The 18,199-nt window shown below is 36.6% G+C and overlaps 2 protein-coding genes across 4 annotated transcripts in view; one reads left to right on the forward strand and one right to left on the reverse strand.

Annotated features, from left to right (window-relative positions):
* Positions 1-9,598, reverse strand: part of marchf5 (membrane-associated ring finger (C3HC4) 5) — a 21,213-nt gene extending 11,615 nt beyond the window's left edge. The window contains exons 1-2 of the mRNA XM_007566949.2: positions 9,194-9,598; positions 1,479-1,681 (exon numbers count right to left, since the gene is read on the reverse strand). Coding sequence (XP_007567011.1) covers positions 1,479-1,681; positions 9,194-9,237 — 247 coding nt within the window. The 5' untranslated portion in view covers positions 9,238-9,598. The remainder of the gene's footprint in view (positions 1-1,478; positions 1,682-9,193) is intronic.
* Positions 9,599-11,475: 1,877 nt separating this feature from the next.
* Positions 11,476-18,199, forward strand: part of cpeb3 (cytoplasmic polyadenylation element binding protein 3) — a 43,477-nt gene continuing 36,753 nt past the window's right edge. For 2 of the 3 annotated variants that reach the window (XM_007566952.2, XM_016679076.1), the window contains exons 1-2: positions 11,476-11,635; positions 13,019-13,896. In XM_007566952.2, coding sequence (XP_007567014.1) covers positions 13,030-13,896 — 867 coding nt within the window. In that variant the 5' untranslated portion in view covers positions 11,476-11,635; positions 13,019-13,029. The remainder of the gene's footprint in view (positions 11,636-13,018; positions 13,897-18,199) is intronic. The other variant, XM_016679077.1, reaches the window with a different exon arrangement.

Raw genomic sequence — 18,199 nt, forward strand, 5'->3', positions numbered from 1 at the left:
TGTATAATAACAAATTTTATTAATTTAATTTTAAAGGGGCAGAATTAAATATTTCCCAGCCACATAGTGTCATTTTATAGCTCAATCAGTGGTTATAAAATGCTGTATATGTCAAATATGACTTAAAAGAACTTTGACTTCACAATTTGGAACCTAAAAATGGGCCTCTGTCTCTTTAAGAAGCTCCTGCTCATCACAGCAACATTTACAAACGTTCATCACTGGACTGAGAAACGTTTGTAAATGTTGGTGAATCAATTAATCGTATGATGAAATAAAACAAGCTGAAATAAATTTGTTTGCAGGATTTTATGGTTCTGGATGACAAAAGTCTTTAGTCTAGTGTTTTTAATGGAGCGTTTTGTTAATTATAGAGACTTTAAAATTCAATGTATTTGTTGTTTCTGTTGTTTTGTTAATTTATTTTGGATATTTAAAATGTCTTCCTGATCCAGTGTTAAATGTTCATCATAATTTAAAGTTTATTTGTTGCATTGTTATTATGCCATAATCATTATAATAATTAAAAATGGTGACAGTTTCAACAAATATGTAAAAATATATATTTTTATAAAAAAAATTTAGGATAGTTTAACCAGGTTTTACACTGATTCTCAAAGTGTAAAATTTATTTTCACACCTTTTTCCATCCAGCTCCGGTGATGGGTTTATTAATTGGACCGATTAGATAATTTATTGTATTAATCTTTATAATTTTGTGAATTAGGGTTGCATCTACGATTATTTTAGTTCTATTGATTATTCTAAAAAAATAATTTAACCACTTAAATCTTTTTATACAATATTAGAAATACTTTTTAAAAATATATAAACAAATTATTGAATTTTTTAAACAAGAAAATAAACATTTTATTGCCTGAAGTGCAACAACATAGCACTCCTTTAGTGAATGCTTCATGATTTGTAGCAGAAGATGCATCTGAGGCTAAAAAATCCTTCTAAAATCAACAGATTTGCCTAAATTTTCCAGATTAGATCATTTATCTTCCAGTAAAATTTGGCCAAGGTTCACCCAGGTGTTTTAAAACCTACCAGGGGAGATTTAAGGATTTCTTTAAAAAGAAAACAGCAAAGTATCACTCCATGTTTTCTTTTGAGGGAATAACACTATAACCTTTTGTAAAGCTAAATAAAAGTAGATTTTATTTAAATAATATTTCTGTAAAGTCCTCAGGAAGTAGAATGGGTGTGTGTATTTTTGCATTGAATCATCCAGCCTTGACATTCCCGCCCATTAAGGCAGACAAAGCTTCACCCCAGGAGTATCCAACTCCTGGCTTATTGGTCTGTTTGCAGCAAGTTTCACTCCTGGTTCAACATTTCTGACTCAAACAGTCGGATAACGTCCTCAGCATGGCATCTAGTCCTGCACAGGCCTGTTGATGAATCATTCTCTGCTTCAGGTGTGTCGACCCGAAACATGCAAATGTTTTGGATCGTTTTCCTCGTCTGCTCACCCAGTTTTGGGAAGACGATGAGGTATTCTGCGTTGCACTGCGGACAGGCGACCCTCGCCGTGCTGTTGCCTCGCTGTTTCTCGTCCACCCAGCGCTGCAGGCAGGCCTGGTGGACCCACTTCGTCGAGCCCCGGCACCGGCACGGCCGCACCCACTCCGCCGTGCGGTCGTCTTCGTCTGTGGCGAAGCACACCCAGCAGCTCCTGAGGCGATAAGCGCACGTTTACAGAACTGCTGGGACGATTCATCGATTTATCGGAATAATCGTCAACTAATCAACCAGTAATTAAGTCAAAATTTGACATAAAATATGTACATTTTTTAATTAAAATGAGAAAAAAAAACATCCTAACCAGAACTCCTCATGTCACAGTTTTAGCTTCACTTAAGTACACGATTAATCGATTTATTAGAATAATTGTCAACTCATTTAGTAATCGATTAATCATTAATTGTAGTGTAAAGACTCAAACAAGGCATTTTGTTGAAAGACCACAATCAGAGCAGAAACTAAACCAGAATTGTACAAAAATACATACATTTTGCATTTAAAATAAAAAACATTTGTCTGTAAACTCCTCCAGTGGCAGTTTTATCTTTTATGTTATAAAATCTCCTATTTTGCAGATTCTCTCCAAAAATAAACAGCGCTACACTGTATTGATGTTAAGTCAAGCAGAATTGTTAATCTTTTCATATTAGGAGATTTTTTTACCTGCAGGTGTGTCTTTTGCTACAAATGATTAAGCGTTCACTAAAGGAACGAAAAATTGTTGCATTTTAGAAAATAAAATGTTTATTTTCCCGTTTAAAAATTGTAATAAGTTGTTTATATTTTTTAAAGTATTTCTAATTCTGTTTAAAAAAAAAAGGACTTTAGCGGTTAAATTATTATTTTTTTAAATCAATTACTAAAATATTAACATTAGTGAAGCCGTTTATCAAACCACAGTTAAAAACAAACTTATTATTTCAACATGTTTTTACTGAAAAGGTTAATTCTGGTTGACATTTGCTCTTGTGACTAATATATTCAAGTCATTAAACATCCAAAACAATGAGCAACAGTCAGACAGCGATTCTGCAAAAATAGAATATTTAGTCACTTTCTGTAGTGGATTAAAATAATCCTGTGTTTATATACCTCCATATGCAATTATAAGATCTGAACTAACATTTTGTCCATAGATTCTGTACTGATGAGTATTTAAAACATACCATGATATAAGCTGATACAGAGCAGACAGTATTATCAACAACCAATTACAAACACACCATGCTGTGCTGATTTAATCTGACTGACAGGGAATAAGAGTTTTTGGTACATTTACACTGTGTTTCATAACTGATTATGCATTTTTAAACGTAAAATTATCATTAAGACAAAAGTTAAGTTCACCGTCTTTGATTTAATAATTTTGTTGTATTTTGACAAAAACCTGTTATATTCTGTTTCAGAAACTTTTGCAAAATGTATTTATTGCCCCACATATGTGAACTTTACAGAACAAAATGGGTTCATTCACATCCAGTTACATGCAATCTAATCAAAAAGTCTGATTTAGATTAAAACCCAACTACAAGTAGTCCAAGTAATAAAGATGGATTCAGCTGGTAATACGACACTGAAAATCCGACGATTGGTTTTCCTTTAACAGCCAAACTGAGAGGCGTAAATTATAGGATAATTGTCCAATATGTCGATGGGATGAGCTCGGATTCCTGCGCAGAGACGAATACTGATGAAGGGTGAAGAAAGGAAGCTAAAAACGGTTTTAGACGAATGTCCTGACAAAAGAACCAAACCAACTACTATCGATTCAAAAAGCATTCTTCCTGTAACTCAGTCGCAGAGGACGACGTTAAAAACAGCCTTGAAATGCAATCCTCTATGGGAGAACTATATACGTCTATAAGATTTTGTAAGATAAATTCAAACAGGTCAAAAGTGTCTGTGTAAAGCGACCTGTTTTTACGACACCAATCCAGTTAGCCAGAACCAATTTATTGAGTTTTATTAAATGTACAAAATAAGGATGTAAACAATTATTATTTGACTAACAATTGACAATTAATGGTTTATTAGATTAAAATGAGTTCCAGTCAATAGCATCCACTTAGACTTTCCTTTGGTGTTGTCATTTCCCCGCCATTCAACAGAGGGCGCCACTGCTCATCCTGAAATGGAGCCAGTTGATTCAGAAATAAAGATGGCAGGGAGATCCCAGAACAGGAGACACAAACAGTATGGTCTGGGATGCAAAACACTTTTTATGCGATTTTGTTTTGAAATATAAACACTCAACAAGCTCATTAAAGTTTCACCAATTTTTTTATTTTTAAAATCCAGCATATTATGAAAAACATTTCCCTTTTTGTAACAGAAAGACAATAAATCAACTGCCTCTTTTTATTTCTTTTGTAAAATAATAATGGTTTTGGGTCCTAACTGGAATAATAAACTGAACTTGACCAATTTTTGATAACTGAGATTAATTGGACTGTATGCGTGATCAAATTTAAATTATTTTTTTGTTTGTTTTGTAAAGTGAGACAATGTGTCGCAAAATTCACATTTTGCATATTTTAGTTCTTCCATCTAAAAACAGCCCAAACACTTAAAAATAAATCACTCAGCCATTTTTTGGCAATAAGTTGATGTTTTTTGGTGTTTGCAAAATTGACCATTTCAAAAATCTCTTACAAATCAGCACAGTGGCCCGTCACCTAGCAACCCCAGCCAGCCTGGTTTTACTGCTGTATGCGCTGTAAAATGGCTGCTGGAAATTCAGATGTGTTGGGACGATGCTTCTTTAAGCGGGTATTAAACATGGTTTCCATTAAGGATACATTCCTATGCCAAAAATGCCTTCTTTTTATTGGTTTGATGTAATATTTTAATCTAAAATGTTATGTTTTCATTTGTTGCCAGCAAAAAACAAAAAAATCATAATTTAACAGAAAAAAAGGCTTCAAACATCAGTCTGTGTGTCTTTAATCTACATTAAGTGTTTCTGTTAGTGAATTTAGTTACTTAAATAAATGAGCATTTCAATAACATTCTAATTTATTGAATGGGTGCATATTGTGTGTGTTTAAAGCCATCATCTCTGGTGTTGAGGCACACATTTGTCCATCTAGAGCTCCGTTTGTGGTTTCAGGAGAGTAAAATCTGCTTGTTAAAGCACCTTGCATAAGAAGAGTCATTTGGCTTGAAGCTTTCCTTCAAGTTAATTCCAAACATTCCCAGTTATTTTTGCAAACTGGAGATTACAGAGGCCATTTGAGGACCAACAACTGGTCTCAGTTTGTTAAACTGTGTTCCTAAATGTACATGCATCCGAAAGAAATGCATGTACATTTCTTTCGGAAATGCATGCATGTAGGTTAAAAAATGCATGTAGGTTAAAAAAATACACAAAAATATAGACTGAGCCTGCCAAAATTGTCAATACATGAATGGCTTAATAAAGTAATTAATGTATCAAATATGAGATTCAAAAATTTAAAATTGAACTAGCCTAACCTTTCTGATTTCTTTATATTACCTACAGTGTAACATCAATAAGAAAAATGATACAAAAAAAGGAAACAAGTTTTGAAATAAAATGTAAAATAATATCGATAATGTTAAATTAATACTGTCAAATTGATAAATATTCATTAATGTTACACTGTATAATCAAATAAAATGGAAATATTTAATTATTGGATGCAAAATTTGGCATATTAATGACTTTATCAAGTCATTTATTTATTTCTACATTTATTCACAATTTTGACAGAGTTGACTCTCCATACAAAAATACTTGGCTATAGTCACATAAGCTATCTGGTGAAAATTATAAGCTAAGTGAGTAGATTATATGAGATTATTTTCCTTCAAACTACTCCTTTTCACTCAAAACTCATGCTTAAACTATAAAATAAAACAAATAAATAAATGTCATTACCTTCACAGTCTTAAAAACAAAGACAAAACTAAATGTGGAGGACAAAAAGTAACAAGTTTGGTTTAAATCACATAACAAACAAAAAAAGACGGTGCATTGAAACATTTTCCTCACACCTATTTGTGAAACACTGCACTGCGAAGGCAGCTGGCTGCTTTTGGCCGGTTCTGATAAGAACCTTTGGGCCTTATGTTTGTCAGCGATAGAGGCTTGGTACATAGCCGTAGCAGCAACCGGACATGGCATACATCTCACAGCTATCTGCTCCACAAACACCGTCAGGGTTACTGCCTCCGCCACACACAGCAGCACGTAGCTGGGCACATTTCACAAAACCCGCATGCCCGCGCTTTCTTTGGGAAAAGGTTTCAAAGTTCAAAGATCAATATTGACAGAAAATGCAGTGTCAAATGCTTCCCTGTACAAACACACACACACACACTGCAGATGTTATCAGCTGCTGGTCTTTGTTTAGGAGGAAGCAGCACTGAAATGTTGCTGCATCTCCTCACCTCCACATAAACCCTATTCACCCGATTAGCTGTCCTAAATGTTCATATTTATACTGATAAAATAAATACAAACATTCTGTAATAGGAGATGATAAACTATTTTATCTCATTGACACAGATTGCATGTGTCATCAAAAATTAGCCCTAGATTTTGACCCGAGTCCACAACAAGCTAAATGTTACATATAGACATCGTTTATATCAGGAAATTTTGCACGTGTGTCCGACGCTGGAGAGCAAAAAGATGACTCTGTCACTTCGTACAACAATTTCATTAGCAAAATGAAACCTGGAGATGTAGGTATTATTAATTTGGTGCAATGCGCCACAGCATAGAAAAACATAATGCAGAAAAATTGTTGACCAACCCAAAACCACTTGTATTCTTTTTTTCTCGCTCTCTGCGTCGGCTACGCTACACACAGAACCGTTGCCATAGCAACAGACGCCAACTCCAAAAAATGTATCGAGATTCAACCCCAAAAAACACTGAAACATTTCCCACACGAAGAACAGAACATTCAGTCCGTTACAGTTTTATGTTTTTAGACTTGATGTTTATTTTAAGATTATTAATAAGTGATTGTGTTGCGATAGATTAGCTGCCGCTGCAATTAGCTAAGCTAACTCAACAGCGGTAGAATAGCTAACTTAAACATCTGCTCTACTGATGATCTGTCAGAGTTTTCGTTTAGGTCGCCTTTCCACAGCACAACGATTCCACAGCACATCTACATGTTAAGATTTTCAAAGTCAAGCTAGCATAACTGAACTACTTTCTTCAAAATGGTCTTAAAATTACAAAATTATCGTTTATCGCAATAATTTCTGGGACAATTAATCATCCAAGAAAATTTGTTATCGTGACAGGCCTACACCTGAATGAATTACATTTTTTCCCAAAGAGACAGACTCTCTTGTGTTTAGATCTTTGGTAAGGAAACCTCAACCCATAATCTGGAGCCAGTGTGAAGAATATAAAACAGAGAAGAAAAAACACTTCCCAGATTGTGCAAGTAGTCACAGCGTGATTTGGAAACTTTGGGGTGTGAAAAATGTGATTTGTCTGCTGTAGGTTTGCAAATAGAGATGACATTACATTAATTTTCTCCAATTCAGTACACCAGCGTGAAAAATGCTAAATACTTTTAGCACATACATAAATGCTACGTTTTTCCAAGACAATGTTTCAATTCTGCTGCCAGGAACCAAATGTTAACAATTTACAATAAAGTGTGGCTCCTTTAAGATAATTTGGTAATTTACAATAAATCCAAAAAAGGATTATGGTTCAGAAAATATAAAACTTTTTAGGCTGAATTTTCTCACTGAGGGACAGTAAAGGATATTACCATTCTCTTCTAAAATTTTAAAATAAATGTAAGGTCATAACGTTGGATAGGTGTAACCGCTGAATGTGGGAAATTGGATGCAGTTATGAGACAGTTTTACTTTCTAAATGCAGAGTTTCTCTTCTGCTCCACCTCCATGTTTGTTGTTTTTTGATGCGAGATATGTACGGACTTAACCTCAAGGTCTCTTCCCGTTTAAAAGAAAACGCATTAAGGAAGTCCATACTTCAGATAAATTCACAAGTAGATTTTGATTAAACATTTTCAGAAATCTTGCGGCCTGATTTCCTGCTATGTTGCTATAAATGAATTTGACTCTGCAGGCTTTCAATCAGTCATAACATTAATAACTGTGCAATAACCTTAAAAAACAGCCTTTTATTTATTAGCTTGAGTTGCAGTTTTGAGAATTATTAATATTGTAAGCATACCTATAGTGTTATTTATTCTGCATTTTACGTTGGCAGCATAAGAGCTTTTTGTTTAAGTGCTGGACCAACAAAAACATGTTTGATTTACCTCAAGATTGGATAAATTAACCAAATTATCTTCTGGTTAAAGTTTCCAAGCCAATGTGTTTGAAAACTCAACAAATTTAGCACAAGAATGCATCCTTAATTACCCCAGAAATACGTGGATTCTATAAAAGATAAAGTTAATTTCAAGATATAAATATTCATGATGTTTATAAGGTAGACAAAGAAAATCTGTATGATGAAAATATCACATTTTGTAATGAACGTGACCTTTCTGGTGAATAAGGAACCTATTAAGACTAAATTAACTGACATTTATCCTTTCAATTAAAAGGCAGTACAGTCATTAAACACTGTTTGGCAATTAAAGTGTTGCAAGTCCAGCAACATTTTTGTGATAATTGGACCATAGCTTTTAACACATCGCAATCCTAGCATCTAAAATGCTACAGCAGTCTTCATTTTTCACCCAAACACATTTTATTTGTAACATTTAAAAGTTAATTCAATATTTTTTATATGAAAGACATGAATACAGAACCTTTAAACAGTTTACTAACATGCCTAGAGTAGGGGTGAAATGTTTGTGATGTATTTTGTGGTACTACAGTACCACAAAATACAAGCTATACAAACTATTTATTACTATTTTTAGGTAACTGACTGTGACTGCATAGACAGCAATCATAGCCCCACAAAAACAAATTCTACTTTTGAAAAACATTCACGTTTGTAATATGCCTCTTTGGGATGCCAGTCACTCAAAGAAGTGATTTGTACCACTAGACAGCACATAGTAACTACATTTAATGATATTTTCAATTTTATTGAAACACGTTTATTTAACAAATAATGAAGAAAAAAATAAAAAATAAGCAATACGGACTGGTTTAGAGGTCTTTAAGCATCACTAATTGGAATTAATTGTGACAACTATAATCAAACTCTTATTACAAGAAATGTATGCATAAATGACCATACAATAAATACCCACGATAAATAACCTAAACGATAAGCTACAACTTACTGTTTTGAAAAGGTTTTAGTTTGTGTTTATAAAGGTAACTTTTAAACTAGAGCGGCCCGTTTTAGACCAACATACACACGTAACAATGAATTAAAGAGGTTCAGATTAAGCCATCCATATTGGATGTATAACGTCAGGTATTGCGAGGTCATCGACCGCAGGTGGCATCAATCAGATCATTGTCAGAAGCAGATGGCTAAGGACGTCCCTTACCAGAGACACTCCAAAAAACATGGTAAAAATACATCAACAGGCAATGCAAAATCTACATTTCTGACTAAAGTGAACAAATTCTCGAATATTTAATGAATACAGCCTGTATTTTTGACAAAAACCCCTTAATGTAAGTGAACTACGTAGCTGCCTTTAGCTTATTTGCTAAAACTTCAACTCACCTGTCCAAATTCTGCTGTGCGACCACCGGACCTGGTTCCGCCATTGTTGGAGCGATTATGTCCTATTGAAAGCGAAGAATGAGAGGCGAAACGAAAATGAAATTTAAAAAAAAAAGTCCCACACGTGATAATCTGCTAAAGGAGGAGAAAAAAAAATCACTCGCTAACAAATTAGCTAACTAGCCCCACATAGGCCGTTTTGTTGACACGGTCCGTCGGCTGCAGACGTGCCACGTATTTGGAGTAAAACTACGCCCTGACGGCCATGATTATCAAAATAGCATTTATCTCCTCCCGGTGGTTATTTAACGAGAAAATACACTTTAAATCTGCTATGGCCTCGTTTCCTCTGACCGTTTGACTCCATTGACGGGCCGTGGCTACGTCATCAAAACAAGGACCACACCGTCAGCGCAACTTCCGGCAAAAATGGGAAATGTAGTTTTAAAACTTCTACACTTCAATATTATATTATCCATCCATTTTCTGAACACCCTTGTCCCTCAGTGGGGTCGGGGGGGGGTGCTGGTGCCTATCTCCAGCTAACGTTCCGGGCGAGAGGCGGGGTACATCCTGGACAGGTCGCCAGTCTGTCGCAGGGCCAATATTATATTATATTATATTATATTATATTAATAAAATAACAAATTGTTGCAGCCATGTAAATTCAATTCAATTCAAAAATATGTTTTTTGCTTTGCTTTGTTTTTGTTTTATCCACAAAGGGAAATCTAATGCTTTCGCAACTCATATTATCCAAATATTTTCAAACGTCATCGTGGCAGCAAAGATCTCCAGCAGTCAGTGTTGCGCTGAATCTGAAGAGGCTTCTGACTGAAGACTGTCCTGGTTGACACCATCAGTTGTTGGTAAGCAATGGAAACCTATCTCATTTGTTTTTGCTGCTCCTCTTTAAATCTTTTTAAAGTATTCATTTAATTTTTGTTTCAGTCAACGGTTTTCAGAAAATACAGAGGCAAACTGTCATATGCTTATAAGTGAGGTACAATTTATTTTATTGGTATAACTAATAACTTGCTATTAGTTATTTTTAGGTAACTGTACAACTATGACTGTGTCACACCAATCATAGTCTCACAAACATAATTAATGGTCTTGAAAAAGATTCTCATTTGTAACTGGCTTCGTTGGGACACCAGTCACCAACTTAATTTTCAAATTTATTGGTATTTATTGATGTTTTTTATTAAGCAAACAGTGGATAAAATAATAAAACTATCAATCCCAACTGTAAGGGCACTTTTAAACATTGTTAATTAGAATTTATCATGCAACAATATATCAAAACTCTTATAAGAAATGTGTCATATAATAAACGATACAATAAATAAATAGTGAATCTTCAACCCTTAGTAAGTTTACCTGTGTAAATTATTTCACTTCATTTCCATTTATTTATTTATTTATTTATTTATTTATTTATTTATTTATTTATTTATTTATTTATTTATGACAGTTTTTATAAAAAAATAGTAATAATGGCAATTGTTTTTAACAACTGGACATACAGCATCAGAATAACTACTAATAACTGCCAAAGTACATCTAAATTCTTCTTAATCTGTGTTATATAGCAACAAATAAAATAAAATAAAAATGTCGTTTTATTTGTGCAATAAAGCTTTATGCAGGACAACAGAAATTAACGCTGCTTTGCAGAGTTGGGTAGTAATAAGTAACATTTACTCAGTTACATTTACTTGAGTAACTTTTTTTAATTTAAATGTACTTTTAGGCGTAATTTCACTACACTGTGCTTTTTATGTCTACCCTAAGTAATTTTATTATGAAGTATCTCTACTCTTACTTTAGTAAAATTTCTATATTTTCTACCCATTGAATGAATAAACAAACATGCTTTAACCAAAGATTCACCAGACACAGACACACACCTGCAGTTTTTATTAAAGTTTCATAAGATTTTATATTGAAAGAAACTGATTTGAAAAAAAATCTGTTGCCTAATTTTATTTTTTGTTACTTATATAAATTATTGTTAGCATTTTATTTTGCTTCATCTGATTATGTAATTTTTAAGTGATAATTTCATCAGACGTTTTACCAAATACTTTTTTACTCTTATTTGAGTAGTTGGACGGCTACGTCTTACTTTTATTTAAGTAAAAATATGTTTAAGTAGTGCTACTCTTACTTGAGTAGAGCCTCTGCTGCTTAATGTAAACAGTTTCCAATGGTTTTACATGGTAGTTTGGAAGCAGCGTTGGGTGACAATCTACCGCACCGTGGTAAAACTCCAACTCCCACAAGCCCTTTCGGCCATCGCCCATGCGCCGCAGTCAATCAGCTGTTGAGGCAACTGCTGACCACCTCGGCACAAGCGTAGCTCGTTTGTCATATCCCAACCCAGGCGAGGCAAACAGAAATATCTATTCACAGTCTGAAAAAGGTGAACGATAAAAGGTAATAATTCCCGCTTCACTTCGAGCAGAGGTCGACCTCAAAGTGTGTGCATGTTGTTCTGCCGTGTGCAGTGGGACACATATGGATCTACAGAGCCGATTTTCGTGGGGAAGTGAGCTTCATGACATGTATATATATATATGTATGTATGTATATATATACACACACCGGGATATCTCTGCCAACGCGACAGAAACCAAGGGTCGGGTTAGTGGTCAGAGTGTCTTTATGGGGGTCCGTGGACTGAGCCACTGTGGGCTGTTGATTATGGTCCTTTCATGACCTTGGAAGCGGTTCTGCTGGAGGAAAAAACACGGATTATAACCGGTGGGGCGAGCGGACCTCATACTACTGCGGTTATATTTAAAGTCCGACTCATATCAGTGGTTATTGTGCTGATTGACGGGTCTGTGTCACGCCAGCTTTATAGTGTTATTATTATTATTATTCAGAGGCCACAGCTTGGCGTGTCAGCGTCACTATCGGTATGTTTATAATATATTTAACCTCTGATTGTTTTATGGCATAAAACCATCAGCATTTACCTTGGTGTTTTTATGTTTAGCATTAACCAAACCCTTTCTATTTATTTTTCAGTTAATTTCTAAAGAACATTTGTTTTTTGCAATGTGTTGCCAAGACAACCAAACAATTTCTAATATTTGTGCATTGTTCGCTTTAAAATGCGTCGTAGAAATATTATGCTAAAGCGAATTCGTGTCAATGCGGACTTCTGCTTTTTAAAAATACCCCTCGTGTAAGTTGTGGGACATAATTTAATAATATTTAGATATTTAATTTAAATATATAGACTAAATACACTAGCTTGTAACTGAAATGTTTATTTTTTTTAAATTAAATACTTGATTAAAAATGCAATTATTTTTTTGCTTGTGTGACTTAATTTATTCGTCTAAAAGATGCTGGGAGTGTAGCTTTAAAAAAATAAAAATGAAAGAAAGAAAGAACGGACAAATGTTTTTTTTTTTTTTAAAGGAAGTCGTTAATAAGCCAGAACTGTCAAGGTGTCTTTTCACCTTGCTGAAGGACAGCTGTATTTACTGACGTATGCAAATGAGTGTCGGGGGAGGTCCTTATGAGAGAAAAAGCACAGAATCAGTTTCACATTGCAGCTCTGGAGTTCCTGCGTGGAAGGAAAAACGAGACGTGGCGAAATCTAGTGATTATCTACTGCCATATTCTTCGTGGAGATTTAAGAGTCATTTTGTTCTCCCTGGAAGGAAGTGTTTGTGTTTTATTTTTTGAGGGCGATCCAGTTTAATGTTTTATTCCCTTTCGGCTGCCGTAGGAGTTCTCTCTATGATCTCTCCAGAAATAGAAATCTTAATTTTGACTCAAAGTGTTTGTTTCCGCCTGTCGCAGCTCAGCAAACCATGCAGGATGATTTACTGATGGACAAAAACAAAGCCCAGCCTCATCAGCAGCAGCAAGATCCGACACAAGTAGACCCTCCTCCCTCCACGCCGACCCCGTCATCGGATCCCACTTCATCCTCATCCGAGTCGGAGAGCCCGTCGACCGGCAGCAGCCAAGCGGCTTCCGCGCTGAGCAACAGCGGCAGTGGCGGCAGCAAGGACCGAGTCCCGATGGAGTCGCCTATCCTGCCCGGGCTGGGCTTCCACCAGCACCCACTTCAGGAGACCGGCGGACCCCTCGGCTCCCCTCCGTCGTCGTTCGGGAGCACTTGGTCCACGGGGACCACGAACGCCGTGGAGGACAGCTTTTTCCAGGGAATACCGTCCGTGAATGGGACGATGCTTTTCCAGAACTTCCCGCACGTCAACCCGGTGTTTGGGGGGAATTTCTCCCCGCAAATCGGGCTTTCTCAGCAGCAGCAGCAGCAGCAGCGGAGATCCCCGGTCAGTCCCAGCCAAGGCCCCTTTCCCCAGAGAAACGCTTACCAGACCATCATGAACAACAGCAAGGGGACCTCGTCGTCTTCCCCGGCTTCCTCCTCCGCCTGGAATAACCACCAGAACGCCGGGTGGAGCACCCCGTCCAACCCGTGGAGCGGGCTGCAGCCGGGCAGAGACCCGCGCCGAGCCGTGGGCGTCGGGGTTGGTGTTGGGGTCGGGGTGCCGTCTCCGCTCAACCCCATCTCCCCGATGAAGAAGCCTTACACCAGCAATGTCATAGCGCCCCCAAAGTTCCCGAGACCCGGCGGTCCTCTGGCTCAAAAGCCCTGGCTGGAGGACAGCGCGTTCAGGAGCGACAACAGCAACAACATACTGCCTTTCCAGGTAATAATACTCAAGATCTACCTCTAAATTAGGCTGTTTATTTTGTACAGTGATCCCGAAAGGTGTCCAACACCTTGTAGATTTCTTGTTGTTATTCCCAATTCTCAAACAATTAGAGTTGGTAACTTTATTTTGAAAAAACCAAAAATTAACCAGACACAGACACACATCTGCAGTTCTTGTTAGTTTTTTTATTGAAATAAACTGATTTAGATAAAAATATCTTTGTTATTTTTGGTTACTTATATGAACTATTGTCATTTTGGTCCTGTATAGGACCAACATTTCCATTTAACATTTTTATTTTTGGTCAGTTTGATTTTGTAGTTTTTAAATATTAATTGATAATTTGATCAGTTACTCAGTACTTGAGTTGACTTTTTACCAAATACCTTTTTAGTCTTAGTTGAGTAATTTCCTGGATGGCTATGTCTTATTTTTACTCTAGTAAAAATATGTTAAAGTAGCTCTACTCTTACTTAAGTACATTTTTTCAGTACAATGCCCACCTCTGTTATTTTCACACCTTTTCGTACCGTCTGATAGACTCAGTTTGTTTGGGAATCAAAGTTAGTTACAATATTTGTTATATTTCCAGCTGCTGCGTTCAGTCTTACACTGTATTTCGTCAAATGTACCAAACTAATTGAAAAAACTGTTCCCCTCCTCGCCTGTGGGGGCACTGCACAGGAAATACACAATAAAACGACACAAAAACCTCTGAAGAAGACACTGGGCACAACTTCCTTCTTCATGAAATAAACAAAAATGAAGTAGCGCCAAGTTTTATTGGTTGTAGAATTTTTTTGTTTGTCGCATGTCTGTCTGGCTTGTAATTACCCAGAATGCCCTGCGCTGTAGTCCACTTCCTGCTTTTGGAGCCGTCTCCAGTCCGCCTGCCATTCAAGCTGCGCCTGCGTTCACTTCAACCAAACCAAAACTGAGGTTTGTAGGCGGACCAGAGTTTGCTTTTCTTGATCCGCATCAGAGTTTAATTATGGGTTCACACCTCCCCAAACGATCCGGACTTTCTAGAAAAACAAACTCGTTTGATTAAAGCGGACTAAGCAGGGCTGGTTTCAGTTCAATTAACGTCAGGTAAAGATTACCTGAGCAGATACAAAAAGCAGTTTTCAAATTTCTTTGGTGGGAAATCTGTCCAAAGTAGATAATACATTTTGTTGTATGATAAATTGCCGCTGTGATTATTGCGATAAATGATAATATTGTCATTTTGAGACCACTTTGAACAAATCTCACTGTTCCCCCCAGAAGTCTGAAGACTTTTATCATCCAGTTTTTGGTAAAAAGTGAGAAAAAAGAAAAATGAGAATTATCCAAATGAGAATTATTGAGCTTGTTGTAATTTATCATGCAGTTAATTGATCTGTAGCTGTTGATGGTGTGTGTTGCAATTGTGATGTAGCTCACAATAAATCAATTAAACGCATGGTAAATTAAAATGAGCTCAATAGTTTCCATTTGCATTTTTCAAAATAATTTTTCTCTTTTTCTGAAAAACTGGATAATAAAGTCTTCAGTCTGGTGCTTTGGTCTCAACTAGCCCTTTTTTGAAGTATAATTTTGCTTTATAATTGATTTTTCTTGTTGTTTTGTTTACTTATTTTGGATATTTAAAATGTTAAACGTTCTTTAGAATTTAAAGTTTATTGATCTTTGTTTTGCCATCAGCCTGCCGCTATTTGACGTGTATCTAATGTCAGAGTAAAAAAAACATGTCACGCATGGAAAGCCATGTATTTTACTTTCATTTCACAGATACATGTCGATATGTTCAGTATTACATTGGGAGGAACACAGAGGCCTTTGATGACCTGCCTACCTTCCTGGTTTGAGAAGTTTTTGTATACAAGCCGTCTTTATTCCGAGGCAAAACGTGTTGCCAGCTTATAAATTGTTTTAGGAAATAAACTGCTGGCTAATAAGCAAATTGGCATTTGAATTTGAATTGCTTCACTGAGACAGTACAAACATTGTGAACTGCAACTGCATTTATAATGTAATTTCCTCAATGTCCCGCACTGATATGCAAATAGTTCTTTAGAGCTACGCTGTGTATTCACGGCAGGGACTCAGAGAAATGCCTTACAGCTGCTGGGATTCACTTTAGGAAGCCTTTCCAGCTCGACCGAGCGAACAAACATGAGCCCTCATAGCGTCTGGTCAGTTACGTGTGTGATCTATGTTTAGCTGACTGACAAACAGGCGTAAAGTAAGCCAACAGGATGCCCTCCCACCCCTTACAATGTCACCGACTTCTATAAAAACAAAGTCGCTGCTCAGGAGAGTTGAGCTGAAACGTTGCAAAAACGCAGCTTTGCTCCGGTTGGAATTACAGCCGGAGTGAAACGTACCCGGCTGCTGGTTTGAGTCCGTGTCAGTCGGTCTCTGTGACACATTTTCCTCTGTCTGTCCGTCGGTCGGTGCAGCCTCAGCCGGATTACAGCTCCAGTTATCTCCAGGAGACGAGGTCAGGGGGTCACATGTCACGCTTTATGAAGCGGAGAGGAGCTGCAACGCTCTCCCACTCTCATCCAGCCCAGCTTTGCAGGATGAAACTCTAGGATTAAGAGGGACATGCAGTATCAAAGCAGATAAAACGAATCAATTATTAAATGTAGAACATCTTCTGAGAACTAACTGGTGTTCATGGGTTGTAGGGTTGTAACTCGACCTCTCCTGATTTACTTAAATGGGATCTATTATGGAAAATTACATATTTCGCACATTATACTTCAGTTTGTTTCTCAATTGCTTCTAAAAGCAACTTTAAGTGCTTAAAAAATTCACTGTTGTTTTTTGGTGTCTGGATAATGAGTCGTTTCAGAAACATCTCGGCTGGGGTCACCGTTACCGACCAACCCAAGCAGAGCCCAGTCTGTCTCCTAGCAACCAAGTTACTTCAGCTGGTTTTACCGCTGAAGTGTTTTTTTTTTTTTATTGTTGACTTACAATCCAGAAACCACTTCCTGTGTTCTTGTTGGTTGTGCAGGAGGCCTCACTTCTGCTTTTCAAAGATGTGCTGTTGTATAATTGCGGATCTGATTGCAGCCATTTTCACGTGCGAGTGTAAAGGTTGAGTTGGTCGTTGTGCCCAGCAGTAGTTTATTTGGATTTAAAGTGACAGGAGGTGCTGAAACAGCTCATCATGCAGGAAACAAGATGTTTTTAATCATGCTGAAAATATAAATGGAACTAGTACCAATCAATATTCAAGAATAGTTAAAACAATTAACTTTCTGAAAAGTTACTTGTAAGTTAGTTTTGTCTTATTTCAAGTGTATAAAGATATTTCCACCAGAAACTAGAAGAAAATGCTTGATAATATTTGTTTTTGCAGTGTACATAAATACTAGTAGCACTTTTTTTTGTCTAGTTTTTAGTGCAAATGTCGTAATTAGTTCAAAGAAATAAGACAAAACTGACTTATTCTGCAACATATATAAGCTTGTTTAGAGTCAATTATTTCACTTTAATCCTGGCAAAATTTCTTGTTAAAAGTTAAACAATCTGCCAATAAAAAAACACTTTTTCCTTAAAATTAAGGCGTCATTTAATTAAAACAAGCTCTATATCTTCCTGAAAAGTTACATGTAAGTTAGTTTTGCTTTATTTCAAGTGTACTAACATATTTTCTCTAGAAACGAGGCCAAAAATACTTGGTAAGATTTTGTGTTTTTGCAGTTTTGCATGAATTTTCCACTTCTGAACTTTAAAAACTTGACAATTTTTGTCAAATAACTAACTTCTAAGCTTATGTTTTGTTATTATTTGCTCAAATTGTACTTACAAACCCCTGTACCATTCACATACAGTTGTTTGCGTTTAACTTTTTCCTTTACGAGATAAGTGGCACTAATATGCAAAGTCAGGGTTCTGGGAGTCAGCTGCTGTTTATGTAAACGAAGCTCAGGTGCATCTGACCCAAAAAACGCCGGTAGCTCATTCTTTAAATCCGCCCTGGTTCGAATATCATCTTGTTATGTGCTTGTACCTGCCTGCTGCCTCCTCAGAGCCAGAGGAATGCAGGGAATTCGCCCAACGTGGCGGCGTGTCAGGAGATCTGATGATGCTGACGGAAATTATCGCGCGCGTCCTCTGATTGCAAGCGAGATGGCAGGCGAACAGGAATAGCCTCCTGGTTAAATTCTGCTTCACGGCCGCCGCTTGAGTTCAGAAATCTCTTTTAGAAGAGAGACCTGGTCAAGACGGCAGTCTGAAAGAGCTGAACTGTCTAAAACAAATCGATAAAACACAGAAAATAAAGCAAATGCAGCGATCT

This window comes from Poecilia formosa, unplaced genomic scaffold, assembly GCF_000485575.1.
Source record: "Poecilia formosa unplaced genomic scaffold, Poecilia_formosa-5.1.2 Scaffold201, whole genome shotgun sequence".
NCBI classification, from domain to species: Eukaryota; Metazoa; Chordata; class Actinopteri; order Cyprinodontiformes; family Poeciliidae; genus Poecilia; species Poecilia formosa.